This window comes from Prionailurus viverrinus, chromosome A3 (genome assembly GCF_022837055.1).
Source record: "Prionailurus viverrinus isolate Anna chromosome A3, UM_Priviv_1.0, whole genome shotgun sequence".
Taxonomy (NCBI): Eukaryota; Metazoa; Chordata; class Mammalia; order Carnivora; family Felidae; genus Prionailurus; species Prionailurus viverrinus.
In genome coordinates this window covers 110,690,893-110,718,246 of record NC_062563.1, presented here as the reverse complement: position 1 = coordinate 110,718,246, position 27,354 = coordinate 110,690,893, and the positions used below count along the sequence as shown (strand labels likewise).

At 36.9% G+C, this 27,354-nt stretch overlaps 1 protein-coding gene across 3 annotated transcripts in view; it reads right to left on the bottom strand.

The window, feature by feature from the left end:
* Positions 1-27,354, bottom strand: part of PRKD3 (protein kinase D3) — an 87,932-nt gene that overhangs the window by 32,519 nt on the left and 28,059 nt on the right. For all 3 annotated transcript variants that reach the window (XR_007151264.1, XM_047854606.1, XM_047854607.1), the window contains exons 3-7: positions 13,788-13,926; positions 12,342-12,473; positions 11,440-11,597; positions 6,074-6,266; positions 339-416 (exon numbers count right to left, since the gene is read on the bottom strand). Coding sequence is in view for 2 of the 3 variants with exons in the window: in XM_047854606.1 (XP_047710562.1) it covers positions 339-416; positions 6,074-6,266; positions 11,440-11,597; positions 12,342-12,473; positions 13,788-13,926 (700 nt within the window). In the remaining variant the exon portion in view is untranslated. The remainder of the gene's footprint in view (positions 1-338; positions 417-6,073; positions 6,267-11,439; positions 11,598-12,341; positions 12,474-13,787; positions 13,927-27,354) is intronic.

Below are 27,354 nucleotides of genomic sequence, written 5' to 3'. Positions count from 1 at the left end.
TATTAGAACTATGAACACCTCTAGGGACAACAGCAGGGTGTAAAAAGAAGTATTTTATGTCTAAGGATGGAAGAAAATATGCAACACCACTGGCAACATTAGACTACAAATGGTAGGTGGCTATAGGAAAAATGGGAAGGCATAAATAAGATAAAATACAATACATGTACCTTTACTGATTATCTGTATTTTCCTTGATTATTAAATTAAAAAAGCCAAAGTTTAAGAAACAAAGTAAACAAAATAAAACATGCAAATATAACCTTATACAAAGATAATACACAAAAGAACTGTGACCTTTTCTGATCGTTTAGGCAAATTAAGAAAAAGAATTTTACCTCCATTGAAAGTGACTTCTCCAAGACAGTCTCTTGGTACTTTTGATGCACAGCGTTTATGGCAGTTGAATTTACAATCTGAAATAAAATATTTGGTTTATTAATGTATGTAAAAAGTCAGGCAGTATCAGATATGCTTAGAGACTTTTTAAAGTTTTCCTTTACTAAGAACTCAGGTCTTGGAATAAAGGTCTGGTTTCAAATTCTGATGCCACCTCTTAATAGGTATTCAACTCCTCAGGGTTCCATTTCTTTTTTTTTTAATTTATTTTTTTTAAGTTTTAATGTAAATTCCAGCTAGTTAACATGATGTAATATTAGTTTCAGGTATGTAATATAGTGATTCAACACTTCCATACATCACCCAGTGCTCATCACAATGCACTCCTTAATCCCTATAACCTTTCTAACACTTCCCCTACCAACCTCCCCTCTGGTAACCATCAGTTAAGATGTTTAACTCTATAGCTAAGAGTCTGTTTCTTGGTTTGTTTCTATTTTTCCCCTTTGCTCGTTTGTTTTGTTTTTTAAATTCCACATATGAGTGAAATCATATGGTATTTGTCTTTCTCTGACTTATTTTGCTGAGCATAATTCTCTCTAGCCCCATCTACCAAGTGGCAAGATTTCATTCTTTCTTATGGCTGATTAATATTCCACTGTATATATATGCCACATCTTCTTTATCCATTCATCAATCTGTTGATAATGGCTGTTTTCATAATTTAAATATTGTAGACAATGCTATTATAAACATAAGAGTGCATGTTACCTCTCTGAATTAGTGCTTTTGTACTCTGTGGGTAAATACTTCTTCTGGTGGGATTGCTGGATCATAGGGTAGTTCTATTTTTAACTTTGTTTTTTTTTAAGTCTATTTATTTTGAGAGAAAGAGAGCATGAGTGGGAAAGGGGCAGAGAGAGGAAGAGAGAGAATCCCAAGCAAACTCCAACACTGTCAGCACAGAGCCCAACATGGGACTCAATCTCAGTTTGTAGGATCATGACCTGAGCTGAAATCAAAAGTTGGACGCTTAACCGACTGAGCCACCCAGGTGCCCCTATTTTTAACTTTCTGAGGTATTTCCATACTGTTCTCCAGGGAGGCTGTACCAGTTTGTATTCCCACCAAAAGTGCAAAAGCGTACCCCTTTCACCACATCCTGACGAAAACTTGTTTCTTGTGTTGTTGATTTTAGCCATTCTGACAGGTGTGAGGTGATATATCACTGTAGTTTTGATTTGTGTTTCCCCGATGATAAGTGATGTTGAGCATCTTTTCATGTGCCTACTGGCCATCTGTATGTCTTCTTTGGAAAAATGTCTATTCATGTCTTCTGCCCATTTCTAATTGGCTTACTCATTTTTTGGCTGTTAAGTTATATATGTTTTTTATGTATTTTGGGTACTGACCCTTTATGGGATAGGTCATTTTTAAATATCTTCTCCCATTCCATAGGTTGCTGCCTTTTAGTTTTGATGATTGTTTCCTTTGCTGTGCAGCAGCTTTTTATTTTGATGTGGTCCCAACAGTTTATTTTTGTTTCTGTTTCCCTTGGGTCAGGAGACCTATCTAGAAAAAAGTTGCTATGGCTCATATCAGAGAAATTATTGCTGTGCTTTCTTCAAGGGCTTTTATGATTTCAGTTCTCACACTTAGGTCTTTAATCCACTTTCAGTTTATTTTCGTGTATGGTAAAAGAGAGTGGTCCAGTTTCATTCTTTTGCATGTTGCTGTCCAGTTTTCCCAACACCATTTGTTAAAAAGATTGTCTTTTTCCCACTGGATATTCTTTCCTACTTTGTCCAAGATTTACTGACCATACAGTTGTGGGTTCATTTCAGGGTTTTCCATTCTATTCCACTGATCTATGATCACTAATTGGCAGGAGAAAAAAATGGCACCAGCTCCTTTGTTCCCAGAAAGGTCTCTTTGTGAACTCTGCTTCTCAGGGGCATGCTCCAAGAAGAGCAAATAATCTCCTCACTGTGTGCCCCAGGCATTCTTCAGATTGTTGCTTCCACACTGTCTGCCCCCAGGTTGTTTGCCTGTCTTGTCTCTGAAGGCAGCCCCAATACCTCTAGACTCCCAGATTCCAGTCTGCTGATGCTTAAAACTTCAGGCTTTAATCTCTGCTGACTGCAAGAACTCAAGTAATTCAGCCCCTCTTGCTTTCCAAGCCAATGGATGAGGAAACATTCTCCTTGGGCATTCCCTTGTGCATTCTCTCTCATCCTTCTCATGACCATGGCTCCCTCTCCTCCACAGCAGCCAAGATCCATTTCTTCCCTAAACCACATCCCACACTTCCATCCTTCTTCATTGTGGCTTCTTTTCTACCTTTAGTTGTAGAGTTTGTTCTGCCAGTCTTCAGGTAGATTTCTGGGACACTTAGGATGCTTTGATAATTATCTAGTTGTATCTGTGGGATGAGCGAACCTAGGCTCCTCCTACTTTGCTGCCATCTTCCCCAATTCTTCTAGGGCTCAGTTTCTTTATCTGTAAAATGAAGCTAATACTATTCATATAACCATTGTCAAAATGTTGCTGGCAGCTCCATTAACTCATACTCATCTTTCCATGTTCCCCTTGACAGTTTCTCAGGCTGACTACTTTCCAACATACGTCAAGCACTTACTTTCAGTTCCTAATTATTAGGACCTGGTGCATATGCAGAAGAGAGACTGAGATTCTACAAGCTTTTATTAGGAATTAGTAAGGGCTTTCCTATACAGCCTTGTAAGGAAAGGCATGAGCTTCTCATGCACAACGTCTCCCACCTTTATATATAGTTCTCTTCAGCCTGCAAGAACATCAGAGTTGATAGCACTGCAGATGAATGTCAGGTACAAGCTATTCAATACTACAAGTAACTCAGTGGTTCTCAAACTCTGGTTCCCAGACCAGCAGAATCAGCATTACAAAGAACTTGTTAGAAATTCAAATTTCTGGGCGCCACTCCAAACCTATTACGTCAGCAGCTCTGGGAGTGGGGCTGAGAAATGTGTTTTAAAAGTGTTTTTTAGGTGATACCAAAATTGAGACCCTCTGCTATTACTACTGTCTACTACGCCCTTCCACCTTGGAATTCCATCTTCAGCAATATCCGGAAGAAAATAATTTTAAGTCCTGACTTAGAATGATTTTGTAGCCCTTGTGATTCAAGAAAGTTCTGGGTATCACACCAATGGCATAAGGTAAAGGTTATTATAAGAAAAAGTCCCATGATTAATAATTTGGTGGGTGACCCAACTTGTATCAAATAACACTGTCTTTTTAAATGAAAGGCCCTAGAAAAATTCATATATGATACTAATATTAACATCTTCCATTTATCTTAAGTAATTGATTTGCTTTTTATCTCATGAGGTATGCAAACTGTAACAATAACAAGATTTCCATTTTCGCTTTGAAAATATAGAGCCAAATTTGTGGCCTGTCGGCAGCAAGTAGGTAGGTTCTAATGGCAGGCATTTTTATTTCTCTGTACTCTTACTCATGTTCTTATTAACTTGTTCATATTTTCTTATATTTTATGTATGCTTTCAAGCTGTCTTGAAGTTTTAATATTACAAAGTAGAAAATAAGCAGGTGATGGGGCACGTGAGTGGCTCAGTCAGTTAAGTGTCCAACTTCAGCTCAGGTCATGATCTCACAGTTTGTGGGTTCAAGCCCCTACATTGGGCTTTGCACTGGCAGTATGGAGCCTGCTTGGGATTCTCTCTCTCTGCCCCTTCCCTGCTCTCTCTCTCTCTCTCAAAATAAATAAATAAACTTAAAAAAAATTTTTTTAAACAAAAAAACAGGTGATTGAATGAGTAGCTGCTCTTGGAACTGTGTATCTTCTCAAATGATCCAGTGTAACTGTTTTCACTAAATTACTGTTTTCTTTCTTAGCTTGACAAGTGAATGAAAATGACTGTTTTACTTTTTAATATCCTAATTCATATCTTAAAAATATAGAAATCACTGGGGTGCCTGGGTGGTCAGTCAGTTAAGAGTTTGACTTTGGCTCAGGTTCATGAGTTCGAGCTCCACATCAGGCTCTGTGTGGACAGCTCAGAGCCTGGAACCTGCTTCGGATTCTGTGTCTCCCTCTCTCTCTGCCCCTCCACTGCTCACACTCCGTCTCTCTCAAAAATAAATAAATATTTAAAAAACTGAAAAAACAAAAAAGAAGTCACTGAAATAAGTGATTGTTTCTGACTGATAATTAAAATAGCTTAGTTATACAGAAATATATATATTTCTGAACCAATACATGCTACTTTCTGAACCAATACAAGCATGAAACATTATTTTTTTAGAGCTAAGAAATTAAATCAATAACCCAGTGGCAGAGTTAACTGGTTTTATTTCAAAATTCATCAATCTACATATTTATGTTAGGTCCTCTACAAACTATCGTACTGCTCTGCATATGGTTTTAGAATGTTTCTGTTCTGTTCAGCAGAGCAGCACTACTTACAACCTTTTCTAAGATTATCTGTTGGCTAGAATTTGTACATCTGTTATTAATGTTCTTTCCCAAAACATTCCTTAGTGGCTGCTTGCCAATATACTTTAGTGTTGATATTTTAAAGTATTAATTTATATATTAACTCATATTTAAAAGTAAGCTGTTGAAATAAAATTTCAACATTTAATTATGCCTGCCTGATAGTTATTAACTACCTGGCAACAAACGCACAACCTGTCCTCTATCTGCTGTTCTCCCATGTTGCCATATACTGCCAAGAAAAGTTTTCTCATATACTTAAGTCAAATTTATGTACAATTATTTTATTCTGTATTGTAAATAGGATTTATTGTTGCAAAGACCTCAATTCTAATGTTTTATTTATATAAAACTAGATAATTCAATTCCACATCACTTCTATTATATAAAAAGTATGTTACCAAGAACCGTTAAAATAATCATATAAAAATAAGTACATAAAATTATAGACAGGCTACTTACACCCCATCCTGGCTCAATAATTAATAACACATTTTAAACTGTTTTGGTTTTCACTATATTGTTCAGGAGTGTTGTGAAGGAGATATGAAACAAAATTTAAAATCATCTTTAAAAACATAAAAAATAACACAACTGTAGGAAAAAATATTCCATTATTCTATTAAAAGCCTGGTTCAATGAGAGATGTTTTTAGAATACGATGATAGTATTCTGGGTTAGTACCCGAATATGGATAATCCCTATCACATTTCCAGTGGCTTCTACTTATATTCTTCCTATTTCAGTATGATTAGTCTCTGGAATAACAGTTTTGGTACAGCTTTCCTAGCTACATAATTATAAATAAAAATAAGAAAACTCTTGTAATATATTTGTGTGTGTGTGTGTGTGTGTGTGTGAATGTTTAAGGGAAAGAGGAAAGCATTATTTTATATTTTGGGTACATTTGGCTCTGGAATCAGAAAGACTTAAGCTCAAATATCTGCTCACCTGCTTACTAACTGCCCCATACTGATAGGTGTAGAGCAGCCATACCTTACAGATCCAAATTCTAGCTTTTCTGTATTGTAGTTCCTGGTACATAGTACATATACTGCAGAGAGCAATAGTTGTTGATAAATATGAATGTGTGTGTATGCATGCATTTTTTTCTTTTTTTAAATTAACAACTATGAAACCGATTTCTTTGCCTATGCTTCTGAAATATAAATATTTTGAAACAAATTTCCTAACAAAAACCTATGAATTTTATTTAAGAAGAACATCCAATCCTACCTTTACACTGCATTCCTTGGCGAAAGAGGCCTTTCAGTAACCGCTTGCAGTACTGACATATTGTGGGGCGGGTGTAAGAGTGAACAGCAAATGTGTGTGGAACTTTTACTCTGCACATTACCATCTTTTCCATCCAGATTGGGCGACCACTCCAAGAAGGAATTCTCTTACTTGGTTCTTGGTGAACATGTGACTAAAACATAAGTAATTTCCATAAGTATTAAGTATATTAAAAACAAAGTATTAAGAGCAGGACTTGAGATCAAAGTCATTTATTTTGAACACTAAAGCCAAAAATCTAAAAATGTGCATCTCAGCAGTTTCCTCTGGAAGCTTAACTTACCATCACTTGAATGTGAACAGTGCAGATTTGTTTGCTATTATTTATACCAAAAAAATTTTTTTTTCATCCTCACATATGTATATTCATTGATGAACTACTTGCCAGACATATATAGCGTTTTACAAATAAAAAACAAAAGCCTTAAAATGAATTTATGACATGTTTAAATCCCTTGAAAAACCTAACCAAGAAATGAATCATAATCATGAACCTTTCTGAATAATAATAAATTCAGAAAGTTTATTGTTGTTCATGTTGAATTATTGAACATGATGTCTAAAAATATTTTGAAATAAGTCTTGGTTTTTCAAATATATTTTTACAAATACTAAAATATGTTTGTTAAAAACTTAAGTCTAGGGGCACCTGGGTGGCTTGGTCGGTTAAGCGTCCGACTTCGGCTCAGGTCATGATCTCACAGTCCGTGAGTTCGAGCCCCGCGTTGGGCTCTGTGCTGACAGCTCAGAGCCTAGAGCCTGTTTCGGATTCTGTGTCTCCCTCTCTCTCTGCCCCTCCCCTGTTCATGCTCTGTCTCTCTCTGTCTCAAAAATAAACGTTAAAAAAAAAAAAATTAAAAAAAACCCACAAAACTTAAGTCTAATGATGATGACATAAAAAATGGCAGATACAAAATTAGCTAAAACTTTACCCCTCAGTACTGATGCTTTAGGAAGTCCCTTGATATTTTAAGTATTTTCTAGTTATTTGGGCTTTACTCCCCCAGAGGAGCAAAGAAGAAAATTAAAGATGTTGATTAAAAATTTTTGTGTAACCTGAGAGATAACTAGATTTTTCTAACTATGATACTTTCTATATGTACAAAGAAAATAATCAAGTTAAATTATAGGCCAGTTCAATATGCCTCATCCCATTCATTCAGCATTCACTGATTATTATACTACAGCCCAGACCCTCTGCTGTGTATTGCAGAAACAAAAATGAATACAGTATAGTCCACGTTCTCAAGCACAAAACACCTATCATCTAGACATATTATAGATTTTGTTGTAGCTGCTTTTATCTTCACTGCCAGAACTGAAGTCCTGAGATCTTTCATGCGCCTTCCATAACTTGTAATATCTAACTCAGAGAAGTTGAGTCAACCCATAAAAGCAAAAGAAGCCAGAAGAAACCTAGAGACAGAGAACTGTATGAAATAAATGAAGGGAGGAAGAAAAAAAAAAAAAGACTGTTTGGAAGAAAGCAGGAAGAAGGTTAAGAAGAAACAGAAAAGGACATACAAATGGAGAAGAACATTACAAAAAGAACACAAAAATGGTCTCTGATAGATAGTTTTTCACTACTATGTAGCCACAAATGTCCCAAAGCATATTAGGAAGCAGTTTAATTTAAGAAAAGTTACAAAAACAATGTTAAAACCCAAACCAAACCTGCTTCAGCTCTCAGGATCTCCTGCTCTAGCCTGGTCCTTTTCTTCCACCGTGACGCTGGGTACTGAGCACCGCAGCGATCCTGCAAAGCTAGTAATGGAAGCCAGCAGGAACAAGAAACAGATGTTGTAGGCTTTTGTTCACCCCTGGCTCCCTATTCTAGTGGTGATTCAACACTCTGCTCCTCTTGCTCCTGCTTCTACCACTTTCGGTTTGTCTCAAGTTTAAAGCACACAAGATGGAAGAAGATCGATTTTGCCAGCCATCATCAAATATGTAGGACACCCCTGTAAGGAAGAACTGTCATAACAAATCCCTTCATATGCCAGTGGCCAGCGAGTGACTGACTGCCTTTGGGCAGGCCCTCCTGGGACTGGGTATTAGGGACATGGTACAAAGCATGTGTGCAAGGAGCTACTCAGGAGACTGGGCTACAGCAGCCACCTAATTTTTCATGTTTAGTACAAAGTTACTTAAATATGAAAAAACAGGCTCAAAGGGATTAATATTACTTAAATGCAAGCATTATAATCAAGACTTAGCCCTAGGTCTTCTGTCTGTGGGGTTTTTTTTGTTTGTTTGTTTGTTTTGAGAGAGAGAGAACATGTACATGATAGGGAGACAGACAGAGAGAAAGAATGAATTTCAAGTAGGCTCCATGCACTGCACGGAGCCTGACACGAGACTTGATCTTATGACCGTGAGATCATGATGTAAACCAAAATCAAGAGTTGGACGCTTAACTGCCCGCACCCCCTGCCACCTAGGCAGGTGGCCCTAGCCCCAGGTCTTCTCCATGAAAGTCCAGTCCCATCTTTTTCCCATCTCAAACACACCTGAGCATAGGCTACAATCTCATCAGGGACCATGGTTTACCACTCTCTTGAGTGAGGAAGGCAGGAAAGGTATGGAAGACTGAACCAGAATTTGGAGGAAGGAGGATACTGGTAAAATTACCTGTGGAACATTTGGTGAAAATGGGACCACTAAGACTAGAGTAACTAGAGTGAAAGTTCTTCTCTTACCTTGATTTAATGGCCCCTCTTTACAAACTACTAAAATTCTTACTTCTTTATTAATGAGAAGCCAGAAATTCTCTAAAAGTAATCCGATTATTTCCATGGCATGGGTTTCAACTAATGTCTAAAGTGAACATTTGCCTACAAAAACTTTATAACATGTTGCCAACTCTCAATCAGATGTAATAATAAAAGCAATAAAAGCATTCAAGGGGGGGGGGGAATTCCCTAATTATACATATTTGACTTTGGAATATTATTCAGTAAAAAAATGCCTCCATTTTTATGCATACGCTTAGTTCCAACAGTTTCTACCTTGATTCTGTCCTGTCCTGGCCCCTCAGGCCTCTGCCCAAATGTACTGCAAGGAATATTCCTCCTTCTCATCTCCAAAGAGCCATCATTCAAGTCTGGTCTCTCTAGTCTTAGTGGTCCTGTTGTAACCAAATTCAGTGACCATCTTCTAGTCCCAAAGACTAGCTTCTGCTCCTCTGTCTCTTTACTCACTTCCTTTACAATGACTTCAGGCACTGCAACAGAAACTGCCTTCTTACATGTAAACAATGACAACCCCAGAGTCAGATTCAGAAGTTTCTATTCCCGCCTGGCCTTTTTTCCAACTTATCTCAGTGGTCAGTGAAGTTTAGTATCTCGACTACTCAGAAACTTTTCTTCCTCACATCTTATCTAAGAAATCAGGATGAGAGCTGCTATGCCTTCCAGGACTGTGGTGAGGATTACATGAGAAAAGACGAGTAAAGCATCCATTATGAAGCCTGGCACGTGGAACTTAGGAGGCTCTCACCGGGCAGCCATTTGGAGTCAGCTCTTCTCTAACCTTTGTTGAGATTCAAGGCTGCACTCATCTCCTCATTGGTATCTCCTATATTCCTTTAGTGTGTCCTCTTTTCCCACGCTTCCCTCTGATTTTCCTCCATGAGCTCTTCTCTTACTGTACCTTTTTCCTTTTTGAGACTGCATGCGTGGACTGATAGAAGCAGCCTTTTTTCACACATTCCACTCTACAATTTCTACTCATTCTACAATACTCTGCACGATCTAACCAATTCAAACATGTCACTCTACTTCATACACTTCCCTAAGGAATTTTCATCTTCAGGATAAAACAGAAACTAATGAATTAAATTTAACCTGATTCATCTGCTCTGTCCTGCCTATTTCCTAATCTAGTACTCCTCATCTAGGGGGAGCTGGCATCCCAGCATCAGTTGTGGGGCTCTTAAAACACGCCTCTATCCTACAGACCCCATTGCGACCTAAGTTTCCTGTGTAGTTCATGTATAAAATACACTCACTTTTCAATCACCAGTCCTTTCCCAAGCTCTTGTATATGTTTCTAATAACTCTTTGCTCTCAGTTCTTATGCCACAGCACTCTTTTTTTCTAAGTTAAACATCTCACATTAGTGCTAAGCAACAGGGAAATATGGGATTTTTGTGAAAGAACTTCAGAAGCTTTTATTCTAAGGTGCCTCAGTATAGCAAAATCTTGTGACCAGGATATCAAGCCAATAGCCCAAAGGCTTGGTTTTGCCCTTAATTTATGGAAGACCAAAGGGGTTACAGAAACAACTAAGTGATAAGACTGCAATCTATGGATGGAGGTCACTTTAAGTACTATCAAAAGAACAAGGGAGTTATTTCTTTCTCTCTTGATCTACTATTTTACTCTTCACGGGTACAATATATTAGGAAAAATCCCTGATCTAAAAATAATTAAATCTGGATTTAATTCTAATGTTGCTTACAAATTTGCTCGGTGACTTGAGTCAAGTTACTACTTAACCATTATAAGTCTCAACTATCTCATTACGTACAGATCTACTAAAATATCTCACTGGAATACTGTGATAATCACTGGGTTCATTCATTCACTCATTCTTACATCACTGAATATAACATATTCAGTGAGTATAACATATACAGAGTATAACATATTGTGCTGGGCACGGTAGGGCACACAAAAGACCATGAGCATTGTCTTCTCTAAACAGATCATGAATTCCTTGAGGACACCATGATATTAAGGTAGAATGATATACACACCATTAGACAGGTCTGAAAAGTGGTTTGGCATTCGACCAATAAAATAACTTCTGGGTAAGAGGAAAATTCAGGAAAGGCAGCTGTTGAGCTAGGTCTGAAAAAAGCATGAAGGAGGGACACCAATAAGAGCAAAGGGAGAGGGAACAATCGGGTGTTCAGGGAATGCTAAATAGAACGGATTGTTGGAAACAAGAGAATATATAAAGGTTTCCTAGTGGGGAGCGATATAATCAGAGTTGTGTATTAAGCTCTAGTGAAATAAGATGATCTGACTGTAGTGTAAAAGATGAGGTAAAAGTATGGGAACCAGGATACTGGTTAGAAGGTTAACACAGTGGTCCAAGTGATAATGTGGTCCCAAAGAAGATAATACGCAACTCATTACTACTGGTAAACTCTGTCTCCAGTAATATATTTTAATTTTCTTAAGTGTAGGAATGTTTGTAGTCTTTAGTGTATAATTTATGTCCTAGGATGATGTCATATACCTCATAGAAACATAAGGAACAAGTAGTAAAATGCCCTCTTATTGCCTTAAAATACATACCTCCTCTGTGGGAAGGGGTACATATTCAGTCTGTAGGAGTCTTGGAACTGAGAGGCCAGGTCCTGGCAGAGATACATTTGATAGACGTCTCTTTCTTACTCCACTACAGTTATTTGGAATCTTGAAGGCACATCGTTTATGATAATTTAATCCACAGCCTAAATATATTTTAAAAGGTAAAAAAATAGATTAAAGAAACATATATATAAGTATGTTACATAAAAAATAGATGCTTCTTTTATTTAATTTACTTTCTCTGGCAGCAATAGTTATCCTAATTAAGAACCTGAATGACAAACTAAGCAGAAGCCAAAAAATTCAGTGTAAATTATTGGGCTCCACCCCAGACCGACTGAATCAGAAATTCTGGGGATAGGTCCTAGCAAAGTATGTTTAACAAGTCCTCAAGGTGATTCTGATACATGGTAAAGTTTGAGAACAATTAGCTTAAAGCACTTCAGCAAACTGTAGACTGTGTACGAAATTCCTCTCATGATATGTAAAAATTGTATGAAATCCAAATTTCGGTGTTCATAATTAATTTTATTAAAACATAGCATGCTGTTCATTTCTCTACATCTTGTTTATAGCTTCCCTGGCCCAAAGCAGATTTAAGTAGCTGTGACAGAGACTATTAATCAATAATACCTAAAAATTTACTCTCTGGCCCTCTGCAGAAAAACTTTATTGACCCTCCACTTTAGAGTACTCAGAAGACTAATCAGAAATGTGCACCTGCCTCCTACCCCTTAGCAATTCTAATGCAGAAAAACTAGATCTGTCCAGTTCTAAACACTGGTTACTACCTAGTCACCAACCAATGATCTTATTCTTTCATTAACGATTAGAGAATGCAAATGCAAAATCCCCTTTCAAAAGACACCAAAACTCAGAACACATACCTTCACATTTCAATCCTTGACGTACCAATCCCCAGAGCATCTCACCACAATAATCACAAAAAGTAGGAGCTTTGTAAGAATGTACATAGAGAGTATGTGGACGAATCTGGAAGTCTTCTACTGTGGCCAAAGCTTTTAAAAAAGACAAGTACCAAAATAAAACGTATATCTGCAATTACAATAATATTAAGAATGTTGACCATACTCATTTATGTCAAAGTATGTGGAATCTTTTTTTCTTTGTAAGTTTCATTCATCATAAACTATTCTCGGCATTTAATATTGTGGGTTTCAAACTATTTTAGGAAGTTCCTCAGGTCCAAATAATTTGAGCTGCAAAAGGAGGTCTGTGGGTAGATATTTCAATCTCCAAAAGAATATTCTCATAGTGACAAGATCACAAATAGTTGTTAGGTCTAAAACTGTTTAACTTATAACACACTGGGAAATAGAACACTAAAGTAAAAACAAACAAACAAACAAAAAACAAACAAAAAAACCCATAAAACTGTGGAACTTAACCTCAATGGTAAACACTCTGAGTTCTAACAGGATCTCAGTATAAGCTCTTTCCAGAGTCTGTTCTCCATAGTCCTGGTAGTTAAGAAAAAGAGACTCTAAAAAACAGCAGCTATCAAATGGGAAGGATCGAGGACTAATAAGGAAAGGTGAGGGGAGAGAGGATCTCAAGAACAGGTGACAAAGATGAGTCTGAAAAGAGGAAAAATTGGTGGCAGGACTCTGAACTCTTGGCTGGCTTTCCTTTTCCTTCTCTTCCTTCCTCTCACACCCTTCTCTCTCTCCCTCCCTCCTTTCCTGTCAAACAAGAAATTCTGCAGGCCTACTAGGTGCACTCTCTGTTCCTTTACATTCCTCACTAAATCCTGCCCACCTGCTATTGGATGAGATCAGAAACAGAAGGAGCTAAGGAACAACAGGTGGCAAGAACGGGTGGGGGGGGGGGGAAGGAGGGAGGTAAGAAAATGTCCACTGAGAACACATAGGGAAGGAGCATTATTTAAATCATGGGAATGATCAGCACTGCAGTTTTCTCTTCCACATCTTCATTACTTCTCCTTTTTTCCTGATTTTCTTTTTTGAGCCTCAATTCTCTTCCATGCTCTTCATAGAAATGGGGATAAGCGAACTGAATTTTAGTATAATTGTTTTATTTCAATTTATTTCAAAGAGTATATATTCTTCTGCCAGTTCAAATGATAATTCCCTTAGCTTAGTAACACTCAAATAAACAATTCAGGGCTTATTCTCCTACTGTGTCATCTGTGATATAACCTTCCTGAAAGTAAAAATCACCTGGTAGCCATTACAATAGATGAAAGAAGTTAAGCAACTATAGTATAAAGACTATAACAGAACACAGCATTTAGCACAAAAAATAATGCTTGTTGGGAAAAAAAAGGCAACAAAATAAAAGAAGCTACTTACCTGAAAGAACAACTTCTACTAGGTCTCCTTCATGTATTTCATCTGCTGAGGTAATCAGCTGCAAAATATTTTCTGAGTTCATGTCATGGCGAAAGAGAAGAATTTTGTCATACATGCCAAAGAATCCACACTCTGGAAACTACAAGAAAACAGTCTTATATCAGTATACCCACAGGTTTCCAGTTTTATAAGTAAATGTCTCAATCTTATGAAATAATTTTAAGTGTAGTTTTTAGCCTAACACGGTCTGAAAACAATTGTATTAATATCTAAAAGATCAACCATGGACTCAAGCATCCTTGGTTAATTGTCAAGCTCAAAAACAAAACAGCAAACTTAAGTATAATCATTATCTTTAGTAAAAGCTCATGTCTCTTAAAAACACAGGATTTCTTTATTCAGTTATTGATGAAGAATATAATCTTGAACTTAGCTGCTACTCTATCTCACACAGCCTGAGAGATCAGCATTCTTTCCTGTCCTCTAGAACCGAGCTTCCTCTCTAGCTACTAGCCACATGCAGTTATTTTAATTAAAATTAAATAAAATTAAAAGTTCAGTTCCTCAGTCACTCTAGCTACATTACATGTGCTCAATCACCACCTCGGCTACTGGCTTGGCTACCATTTTGGAATGTGCAGATACAGAACACTTTCACCATCACAGGAAACTCTACTGAATAGTGCTGGTAGAAGGTTAGCAATTCCCAAACTATAGTCACAAGAGTATCAATTCCAATATTTTTGACAAATGCACCTACAGCCTCCAGCATTTACCTAATACTTTCCTCTTAAAAAACCTTTGGCCAGAGCAGACTTGCAGATCTGTTCATATATACCCTATGTATATTATTTCAAGGCTTCTACAGTTTGTGACTACAGAGCTGACACTTTGGGGACTGGCATACCAAGGACTAAAAATATGAAGGTATGAGCTCTAAAAGTTTTTATAGTTAATAAAGTTATGTAAGGGAAACTTGTAAGTCTTTGCCTCACAAAATAACTTTAATTTCTAAATCAAAATCAAGACCATCTTCTAAAATATCAGTGCCTTGGGAAATGCTGCTCAAAGTATTTCAAATTAGTTTATCTCAGGATTGTACACTCTCGTTGACTTATTTTGGCTCCTCACAGAGTATCCTTTGATGGGCTATATAGTAGGTCACTGGCCTGCACTGAATGGTCTGATATGTATGTCATACTAAACCATAAATGTATCTATTGCAGGGATGTTACTGAGGACACGGACCTACTTCATATGGTAGCCCTTCTTTGTGAGGACTCATAAAAGACACTTATCTGGTTGGTTTTAGAATATGAACAATTTGATCATGTAACTAATCATGTTTACTTTGCCCACTGGAAAAAGCAAAGTCAAATATGTAGTTCACTTCCAGCGTGAGTCTAGGATCTTAGGCATGTGTTTTAGGTGGAGATACCTTCTCCTTATCTTCTGAATTTAATTTTCCCATTAAAAATTCTTGTATATTTCTCTAAGAAGGTCTAAATTTTATTGGAAAATACTAAATTAAAAAAATTTTAAATAATGACTTAATTAGAAATTTGAGTTGATTTGAATTTTTTTAAGCCTGAGTAAATAATGAAAAAGTACAGAAATATTCAGAATCTTTATATCAGATTCTTCTTATATCTTCTGATATCTTATATCAGAATCTTCTCCTTTCAATTATCTGAGTTACCAATAATACTTCCAAAACTTTATAATATGCTTTAAACATATACCTAACGGTACATAATTTTCAACTGAAAATATAAAAGTAGGGGTGCCTGGGTGGCTCAGTTTGTTGAGTGCCCAACTTCAGCTCAGGTCATGATCTCACGGTTGGTGGGTTCAAGCCCCGCATCAGGCTCTCTGCTGTCAGCACAGAGCCCACTTTGGATCCTCTGTTCCCCACTCCCCTTCTCAAAATAAACAAACTTAAAAGAAAAGAAAAGTACAGAATCAAAAATGGAGTTTTATTTAATATTAAAACTTGAAATTAAAATTTTATGAAGTATCATCAAATTAGAAAATCTCCATAAATTAGTTCCAACAATTCTTAAGTATTAACAAAAAAGATTCCACTTTCCATCCTTATAAAAATATCTAACAAAATATTTGTATGAATAAAATTCCTTGTAAAAATTCACATTTCTGCATGTCTTCTATGTGCAAGGCATTGGCCCCATGGTTTCTAAAGGTAAGACAGCCCCTCCCCTCCCAGAAACTTACAATCTAGTAGGAAGATGGAAATAAATATATAACCTGATAATGGAAATGACAAAAATGAAAAATAAATAAAATTCTAGAAGAGGGCATAAAAAACTTTAACTGGGAAGGTGGAATGTCACTTTAACAGTGATATTTGAAGAGAATCATGAAAAGAAAAGCAGGGTTTCTATGGGCAGAAAGTGAAAGTGAAAGTACAAGGGTCATAGCTGAGAAAATACAAGGTAAATGGGACAAAGTAAGTGGACCCCTATGACTGAAGAATGAGGGGACGGCTGTGCAGAAAGAGGGCAAAAATGCACACAGGAGCTCAAAGGGGGCTATACTTAAAGAAACTCGGGAGTCAACAGAATGGGGTTCAGGCTTTGCCACCTACTAACTATAGAACCTTAGATAAGCTACTTAACCTCCCTATGCTCAGCTTCTTGTCTATAAATTTGGAATAAAAAGGGTACTGGCTTTATAGGATTCTTGTTAAAATTAAATTACTTGATGTTATAAAATAGTACCATGATCAGTAAATGCTAGGGGCCCATATCCCATACGTTAGGGGGTGGGGAGGAGAGAGAAAGAATACCAGAACAAGGCAGTGACATGATCAAATCTGTATCTTAAAAAGAAACAGGATGAGACCAGAGCAAGCTCCTAAAGAAGGCTGAAGCCATTGGTCAGGAAAGAGGCATCAGGGTCTGGACTATTCAGTAAGAAGACGGAAAGCAAGACAAGAAAGAACACTTCTAAAATCTATCTTGGGCAAATTACAGGGATCATTAGCATTGTTTTGACCAGCCCAGAAGTCCCAATAACTAAAGAGCTAATAAATAAATACATTAATGACAGAAGAAAAACGTTTAAAAATGTGTGGCTGAGAAAAAAAAATGTGTATAAAATAATCTTCTTGATAAACACATGACCTAGTGAATCCATACTGGCATTAAGAAACTGAAGAGCAAATAAAAAAAATGATAGGGAGTATTAAGAATATTTACTTGAAATAAGCATTTGTGTACCAGGTTGGAAAGCCCTCAATGATAAAGAATGAAGTAATTTTCTGGACTAGCAAATGTTTACATACTTTCTTCATCTATATGTTTGAGAAATTACAGAATTCCAAGAGAGGAAAGTGTATTAAATAGCTTGTAAAAAATAGATTTCTGCTATTCACCAATTATGACTTCTAGGTGTCTTTCGTGGAATATTTAAGAATCATCTGAAAGTGAAGAGTCAGCACAAAATGAAGTAACAGAAAGTAGGGCCTGAAAAAAAGCAAGAGAATATTAAATACTGACCATCACAGAAACAATGTACCCAAGCTTTAAAAACATTTTGAAGTCTTAAGGCATGTGTACACTAAAGATAAACATCTAAAAAGAAGAAACAGGGAAATAAACCATGAGCACACAGTTTAAAAGATCTAAAAAAGATTATACTGAGAAAATGTCCCCATAAAAACCCCAAAACCAAATGATTTGAATATACAGGTATTGACTATTCATCATTTTTAAAAATTCAGAAATAAGATTTTTTTAATGTTTATTTTTAGAGAGAGAGAGAGAGAGAGAGAGAGAGAGTATGTGTGTGTGTGTGTGTGTGTGTGTGTGTGTGTGTGTGTGTGTGTGTGTGTGTATGTGAATGAGTGAGCAGGGGCGGTGCAGAGAGAGGGAGAGAGAGAATCAGGCTCCACGCGTCAGTGCATAGCCCAACATGGGGCTCAATCCCACTGTGAGATCATGACCTGAACCAAAATCAAGAGTCAGAGGCTTAACCAACTGAGCCACCCAGGCGCCCCCAGAAATAAGATTTTCAAGCAAGAGTAAATTCTTAAGCCATGTCTCAATTCTAACCATACACTAGAATCACCGGTGGACCTTAAAATGAAATATACTAAGGCTCTCTTCCCAAGTTTATGGTTAAGTTCTGTGGAATGAGGCATGGACATCTGAATTTCAAGTTTACTTTTACATTATTCAATACATTTGTTATGTATACTCTTTTTAAAAAACAGATTTTGTTTTTAAGAACAGTTTTAGTTACAGAAAAACTGGGATAATACATAGAGATCTCATATACCCCACACCTAGTTTCCCCTATTATCAACATCTTATATTAGTATGGTACATTAATTACAACTTAATGAACTAATATTGATACATTCTCATTAACTAAAGTCCATACTTTATTCAAGTTTCCTGAGTTTTTACTCAATTTCCTTTTTATGTCCCAGGATCCTACACAGGATACCACATTATCTTTCACTGTGATGTCTTCTTAGGCCACTTTTGGCTGTGACAATGCTTTCTCAGACTTTGCTGTATTGTGTGAGGATGCCACCATTAAAACATATCTGATGTTTTTCTCATAATTAAAATGGAATTATGAGTTTTGGGGAAGAAGACCGCAAAGGTAAAGTGCCATTCTCCTCACATCATATCAAGTGTACCTACTACCAACATGATTTATTGCTACTGATATAGACCTTGATTATCTGGCTAAGGTAGTATTTGTCAAGTTTCTTCACTGCAAAGCTATTTCCTCTGAACCCCTAATACTGTGCTCTTTGGAAGGAAGTCGCCGTGTGCAGTCCACCCTTAAGGAATGGCAAGTTACATTCCTTCTCCTTGAAGGCAGAGTATCTATATAAATTATTGGGAGTTCTTCTGCATGTGAGATTTATCTATTTTCCCCCATTTATTTATTCATCTAATCATTTTTAAACACACACACACACACACATGGCCTCACAGATATTTACTAATACTTTGGGATACAATATACACTCTTTAAAAATAGAATTTTATTTATTTTTTAATAGGCAATTTTTTCACATGGTTCAAAATTTTTACAGTACAGGAGAGTAGAGTACAAAATCTATGCCTGAGTTTCCAGTTATCCCTGCCATAGTCAACACTGTTGCCAGTTTTCCCTAGCATCCTTCTGAAGATATTTTATGCATAAAATGTTCTTATTCTTTTTTAAATTTATTTTTGAGAGAGAGTGCATGGCACGCATGTAGGAGAGGGGCAGAAAGAAAGAGGGAGGCAGAGGATCCAAAGCAGGCTCTGCACTGACAGCAGAGGGCCCGATGTGGGGCTCCAGCTCACGAACCACTAAATCATGACATGAGCCAAAGTTGGACACTTAACCAACTGAGCCACCCAGCCATCCCTCTTCCCTTTTTCTTTCCTTCTTTCTCTCCTTTCTTCCTTTCTTTCCTATTCTATTCTTTTAATTTATTTTTACAATTGCATAGTTTTATTTTACCAGTTTCCCACTGATGGGATATGGATCAAGGAATAAAACTAAGCCCAAACTGCTGAGTTCAAATCCTGATCATTTCACTTACTATTTAACTGTGGCTAACTTACTTAACCTCAGTTTCTCTATCTGTAAAATAGTACCCACTTCATAAGGCTGTCATCAGAATTAATGAATGAATACACACAAAAAGTTAGAACTCCTGATCCATTTTGGGCACTCTATAAATCTTAGCTACTGTTTCAAATCTTTTTTTTAAGTTTATTTATTTTGAGAGAGAGTGTGTGTGGGTGCATGTGCACATACGAGCAGGGGAGGGGCAAAGAGCTAGGGGGAGAAAGAATCCCAAGTAGGCTACACACTCAGAGTGGAGCCCAATGTGGGGCTCAAAACCACCAACTGTGAGATCATGACCTGAGCTAAAATCAAGAGTCAGAGGTTTAACCGACAGCCACCCAGGTGTCCCTCAGATCCTTTATTACAAACAACACCCAATATATAATCTTACATACTTACCTTTTCTACTTTTTGAGTATATGATTAGGACTACTTCCTAAAAGTAGATTTGCTAGGTCTAAGAACATCCACATTTGATATTTTTAGATATTGCCAAAATTCTCTTTATAGAGGTCATACCAAGTTATATTTCCATAAGTAATAAACTGAGTGCTTGTTTTTTCCACATTCTAGTTTGTAGTGTTGTATTAGCTTAGGCTGCATAACAAAATATAGACTGAGTAGCTTAAACAACACAAACTTATTTTCTCAAATTGCTGGGAGCTAGAGTCCTGAGACCAGGGTACTAGCACGGTCAAGTTCTAGTGAGAGGCCTCTTCCTGACTTGTAGACAGCAGCTTTCTTCGCTAAGTGCTCAGATGAACTCTCCTTCCAAAATGCACATGGGGAGAGAGAGAGACAAACCTCTTTCTCTCTTCCTCTTCTTATAAAGCCACCAATCCTATCGAACTACAACTCTATGACTTCATTTAACTTTAATTACTTCCTAAAAGTCCTATCTCCAAAGTCACACTAGGTGAAGGTTAGGGCTTCAACATATGGATGTAGGGGGTTGGGGTGGAGAGACACAATTTAATCCTTAGCAAATCTGTTAATATTAGGTAAAACATGGTATTTCAGTATAGTTTTAATTATGAGAAGTTGAACATTTTAAATGTTTGCTTATTTTTGAGAGAGAGTGCATGCACACTAGCAAGAGGGGGCAGAGAGAGAAGAAGACAGGATCTGAAGCAGGCTCTTCACTCTTAGGACACAGAGAGCTCCCCACTGTTGATGTGGGGCCTTGATGCAGGGCCGGAACTCATGGAACCATGAGATCACAACCTGAGCTGAAGTCAGGTGCTTAAATGACTGAGCTACTCAGGTGCCCCAAGAAGTTGAACATTTTTTACATGCTTAAGGGACACCTGTATTTCCTTTTCTCTACACTGGTTATTCATATTCTTTGCCCATTTCTAATGGTTTGACAGATCTTTAAAACTCCAAATCCAACCATTCTTCAAAATGCATCTCATTATGTGGGAGATACTTAATAAGTCCTGAACAACATATCAAACACACACACAAAAAACACCCTGTTTATTTAACAGTATATATGTTGAATTTCTCAAATGATCTGATGCAATAAAACATCCTATACAGAAAAAGGGAGCTTTACCAAAGCAACAGTGTGTTTACCTAAGCCAGACTCCAGCAGAATAAAGAACAAAAGAGAACTTTTTTTCCCTTTCAAAGTTGTATAATTTTAAGAGGAAGAAATATTCTAGTAAACTAATGAAAATCAGTTCTTGATTATATTTATGAATCCACTGTTTTCATTGGGCTTTCTCTTTATCAACCAGAATGCAAGTCTTAGCTAATAAAATGGTATAATGCTTTCTAAGCATTCTACTTTCATAGGGAAGAAAGCAATTTTGCAACAAGATTAAAAGAGCAGCAGAGGTGGTAACACGCTTAGTAACTGTCAGTTATTGTCAAGGGCTATTCATATCCTAAACTAAGGTTCTCAATCAGGGCAGTTTTTTCCCCCAGAAAGTATGTGGTGATGTCTTGAGACACTTGGGTTGTTACAATGTGATGTACTGGCATCAAGGGGTTAGAGACCAGGGGTGTGGCTAAACATCCTCTGAGGCACAGGACACTTCAGAGAACGAAGAATTATCCATCCCAAAATGTTGATAGTGCTGAAACTGAGAAACCCTGCTCTGGGCAACAAAGGGGTCAAGAATATTGAGAGACTGGAAAATGCGGAAGGAAGTTAAGAAAGTTCTGAAAACTAGACATGCCCGTATTTCCTTCCCTAGCCTACCTCAGCCTTGATTAAGAGAAGAAAAGAGGAAATGAAAGAAACAGCAAAAGAGCTAGCAAGGTAGCGCAAAATAGGCCTTTAATTTGACTTCATTCCAAATTGCCCCAGGCATTTCTACACTTGCTTTCTACAGATTGTGCCAAATGAAGTCTTTTCCCAGTCCATATGGGAGAGTAATGGAATTTCATTGTAAGTGAAATTCTCACCCCTTATGCACTGCTCTCTTTGCCCACTTCACGAATTCTGTACATCTTTACTGTTGCAGTAAAGACAACTTCAATAATAAAAAACAGATCTTATCTTTCGATAGCCATTTTATGGAAGCTACTTTTGATAGTATTAATTTGTTTGTAATTAAAAGTTCCCAATACTTGCAAATAAAACTCCTTCAAGCAATACTATAACTTGAGAGATATTTAATGTGAACAGTTTAAAGTTCATGTCATAAAATTCATGTCATGTCATAAAATTCTATCAGTAAAATGTTAGATGAGGTAGAAGTTTTCAAGTTTTTAATTCTACTTGGTCAAATACAATTTTTACACGTTAACAAGCTTCAGAATTTAACATTATCTGAACAAAAATTTATTACTGTACACCTTTTTAAAGGACTATGGGATTTTCTACGTGCAAAGGGAAACCACTGGAGTGTTTCAATGGACATCTAATTTTAATAAAAACAGTTTACATTGAAACATAATGAGTAAAATGCAATAATCTTAATTAGAATAGATACCTATACACATACACACACACACACCCATGTAACTACCACCCAGCTCAAGATATAGAACATTCTCAGTGCCACAGGTTTATCTGTATTCACTTAATTTGAGAAGCTGAATACTAAGGTAATTTTAAAGTCTGATGTCAAGTAAATCATAGAAAGTCTAATAATAAACCAGGTCATAGTAAATAAGCTCCACAAGGGCAAGGGCATTCTCTTTTCATGCTCCCTACTGGACATCCAGTACCTAGAAGTTGGTATTTAACTTACTGGAAAAAAAAAAAAAAACCTGTTGATTACAGAGCAAAGGTAATGAGTTTCACACTAATATAATTCCCAGAAACAAATATACTACTTAACATCATTTTTAGGGAAAGTATGTAGTTGAAGAGAAGAATTTCAAAGACTATTTCTTTTATTCATGTATTTTGTTTATTTATTTATTTTTGAGATAGAGAGTACAGGCAGCGAAGGGGCAGAGAGAAAGGGAGGGAGAATCCCAAGCAGGCTCTGCACCGTCAGCACAGAGCCCAATGCGGGGCTTGAACTCACAAACCCTGACATCATGACCTGAGCTGAGATCAAGAGTAGGACACTTAATTGACTGAGCCACCCAGGGGCTCCCAATGCCTATTTTTATATACAGATAGTAGGCACTAGGGTCTAGATGAGTCAATGAGAAAATTATTCAATGTTTACTCTGAATTTATTCTTAAAAAAATTTTTTTTTAATGTGTATTTGTTTTTAAGAGAGAGAGAGTGCACTCCAGTGGGGAGAAGCAGAGAGAGAAGGAAAGAGAATCTGAAGCAGGCTCCAGGCTCTGAGCTGTCAGCACAGTGACCAACACAGGGCTCAAACTCACAAACCCCAAGATCATGACCTGAGCACAAGTCAGACGCTTAACTGACTGAGCCACCCAGGTGCCCATACTCTGAACTTATTCTTCACTTTCATTATTAATCTCCAACCCAGTATTTTCTGGATATGACATAGTAGAGGAGCTGCTTCATTTAACACCATTTCTCTTTGACACAAACCAGAGTGATCTTTTTCCATTACCTTTTTTCCTTGTTTTGCTATTTGTTCTGATTATCTTTCATTCAAACTTCCTGGAACTTTCTAGTCTATCCAACATCTTAACCTGAATATCCAGAAGAATTAAAAAAAAAAAACCTTTCTTCCAGTTTGAGCCTCCAGATTAGTAATGGTTGCCTGGCACTATTTTGCCAAGACAAAAATGCAGGCTAGATGTCACCTAGCCACTGCAACACAGCTGTAGTAGAAAGAATAGAGCAGAAAAAAAAAACAAAAACAAAAACAAAAAACAAAAAACCCAATACATAATGACAACCGGTTTCCAGAAAACAAAAGATACAGCTGGGGTTTTCGCTCTACTTTGGCAGGACCTGAAAATTATACCTAATCCATGTCTGCAGAAACAATGTATTCAGTTGGCGAATAGACCAAAATCACTCCTAAACTAGGATACATAACCAAAGACTCTTTAGGTCTAGTGTCATGTAAATGGTCAAAACTAAAAACAAATGTTTTAAATCAGCTAAAAGCAGAGTCTGCTCTAGTAAGATTCATTTCAATTTCAGTAAACACCATCACAGCTTAAAATGAATTGCTGTTGGCCAATTTCCTTTCCTACTCCTATTACATCTATTATATTCATTCAACAAATTAACACAATAGCAGTAGCATCACAGTGCTATTTTCTAAGCTTCTTGGCAATATGAAATCAAGAAGGTGGGGAACTAACACTGAGAGTAGTTACTATGCACCAGGCATCATGTAAAGCACTCATCATAGGCTACCTCATTTAATTTCCTCAAAACTCCTAAAACGAGTAATCCCAGCCCTCTAATAAACACTTAGTCTCTATTTTTTATAGTTTGTCATATGCTAAATACTAAAATCAAAAAGCATAAGTAAAGCAATGTCAGTGTATTGAAAGAATGCTATACATGCTTTGGTATTTACTAAAAATTTAAGAACACTACAGTATCGATGATCTTCCCAGATAGAGAAATTTTAAAACTGAGTATTACTATTTTGAGGGTACTAATTATATGCCAGACACTGAATTAAGGGCTTTACATTTATCACCATAACTTTTTAATGAAGGTAGGAATCATGATCCCCATTTTGCAGATCAAGATCTGAAGGGGCACCTGGGTGGCTCAGTTGGTTAAGTGTTTAACTCTTGATTTCAGCTCAGGTCAAGATCTCACAGTTCATAGGATCGAGCCCCGTGTTGGGCTCTGTGCGGACAGTGTGAAGCCTGCTTAAGGTTCTCTCTCCCCCTTTCTCTCTGCCCTTCCCTCCCCCAAAATAAAACACACACACACACACACACACACACACACACACACACACACACACACACACAAATCTGAAGTAACTGACCTGAAAAGAGTCTATAATCATAAAGCAAGAAAGTGAAAGAATTCAAAATCTCCAACTGAGTCTGTCTCTTTGGCTTTAGAACAGTGCTACCTCTTTCTTGGATTATTTTTTTAAACATATGCCAATAACAAAAAATAACAGTACAGGTTTAAACACTAATGTAATTTTGACATTGAGAATCCATGCACAATCACTGTAAGATGGGCAAAGCTTCTGACCTGTTCCCTCCGTTTTGATTTGCTCATTCATTGTAATTTGACTCTTTGATAGTGACCTCCTAGCAGAGGTCCGGTTTCTGCTTGGCTCAACCCCAACTCTACCTCCTGGTCAGATCTGTCTGCCTTCTCAGTTCTCCTGACAGCCACTCTCACTAGCCCTCTGAGTTTCACCAGTTTAAGAATTCTCTTCAGTGGATAAACTCCTAGAGGGCAGAGATACTGTGTGTTGCTAAGTCTGCTTTATAAGCTACTATGTAGATAGAGGAATCTAATGTGTAAGTCTAAAAATTTACATTCATTCCTGAAACTAATATAAATTGCATGTCAACTAGATTTCAATAAAAATTAAGATTTACATTGTACAATTATTTCCATGCTCACAACAGAAACTGTATACTATACTTAAACACACCCAAGCCAAACTAGAAATCCTACCTGAAAGCTCTCAAGCTACAATTCACATCAAGATATTCATATTCACTACTTATTCAATTTTTTTAACGTTTGTTTATTTTTGAGAGAGTGTGTGAGTGGGGGAGGGGCAGAGAGAGAGGGGGACAGAGGATCTGAAGCAGGCTCAGTGCTGATAGCAGAGAGCCTGATTCGGGGCTCAAATACAGGAACCGTGAGATCATGACCTGAGCTGAAGTCCTAGGCTCAACAGACTGTGCCACCCAGGCACCCCTAATATGACCCTACAATAGTAACAGAAGTTTTTTTTATTTCTCCAAAGTTCAGAAATTCTATTTCTACATAGTTTAACTCAGGGTTTTTCAACTTCAGCACTACTAGCATTTGGGGTCAGATAATTCTTTGCTGTGGGGGGCTTCCTGGTACATCAGAGTAACATCCCTGCCCTCTACCCTTCAGATGCCAGTAGCACTCCCTCTCTCCCCATTAGTGACAACCAAAAAAAGTCTCCAGATATTGCTAAAGGTTGTCAGGGATCAAAATCACTGGTTTAATTTAATCTTATACATTAAAATTAGATATTGGAACTATAATATCTGCCAATTAAGTAGTGCTAATCTACATTCTTACATTAAAATTAGATATTGGAGCTATAATATCTGCTATTTAAATCGTGCTAATCTACATTTTTACAAGGAAAAAGGAAAAAGTTCACTGATGTCCTCAGAGTGAATAACTTTGAGAATTTCAAGTATTTCAAGAAGCTGGCCTTTTGCACAATCCCAGGAAGAAAGAGTTCTTTGAACTAAATATCTGAAAATCTAAACTAGTCAGAGCAGATTGGACACAACTAAGGAACTGATACATGAAATGGATCAGAAAAGAATATTGGTGCTTATCTGCTTATTTCTTTCTTGAAGTCATTTCATCACTAGAGGGAACTACCACTATAGATTATCTACAGTATTGTTTTCAGCAGTAAAAGTACAATGTGTCCTTTAAAAAATGTCTACTGAGACTAAGGCATTTGCGGGGATAGAAAGGTGAATAAAACAGAACCAATCTCAATGTAATATAAATGTTGGACGCATTTCAAATCTTCAAGGAAAGGAAGCTGAATTTTTGGCTTATGTTAAAGACAACAACAACAACAAAAGAAACTCCACCCACTCCACCCTCTGGATGTGTCATGAAATTGGACTGAATTCAAAGAGTGACCACTTTCGGTCACATCCAAGTTTTAAGCAAAGCTCAACTATAAATGATCTGTTAGATATTTTCTTGGAAACAAACAAACAAAAAAAAACTTTGGTGTATATGTATTATCTGTGTTAGTTACAATTCAATCCCATTTCTAATTATAAGCCTGAAATCATTGATTGTTCTCTATTTCTATGAAGTTTTACCACACCCTCATCTATACTGCAAATACCAATTTCATTTTTCCCAATTGAACAACATAACTAACCTGTCTTTATTACTACATTTTGAACATTTCCCCGCATGCCTGTTTACTAATTTAAAATTTTTGTGAAGTTTATTTTTGTATCATTTGACTAAATATTTAGAGATCAGTGTTTTTCTTGCCAATACATGAACTCTTTGCAGAATAAAGATATTAACCTATAGAATACTTGTGTAGTATTTACCCAATCTTATTTTTGTTTATATTGTTTTAACATATGTAAATATTTTAATTTTCAACTCAAATCTATAAATGGTTCTTTAAAAAAATTTTTTTTAATTTTTTTTTTTAATTTTTTTTTTCAACGTTTATTTATTTTTGGGACAGAGAGAGACAGAGCATGAACGGGGAAGGGGCAGAGAGAGAGGGAGACACAGAATCGGAAACAGGTTCCAGGCTCTGAGCCATCAGCCCAGAGCCTGACGCAGGGCTCGAACTCACGGACCGCGAGATCGTGACCTGGCTGAAGTCGGACGCTTAACCGACTGCGCCACCCAGGCGCCCCTAAATGTTTTTATTTTTG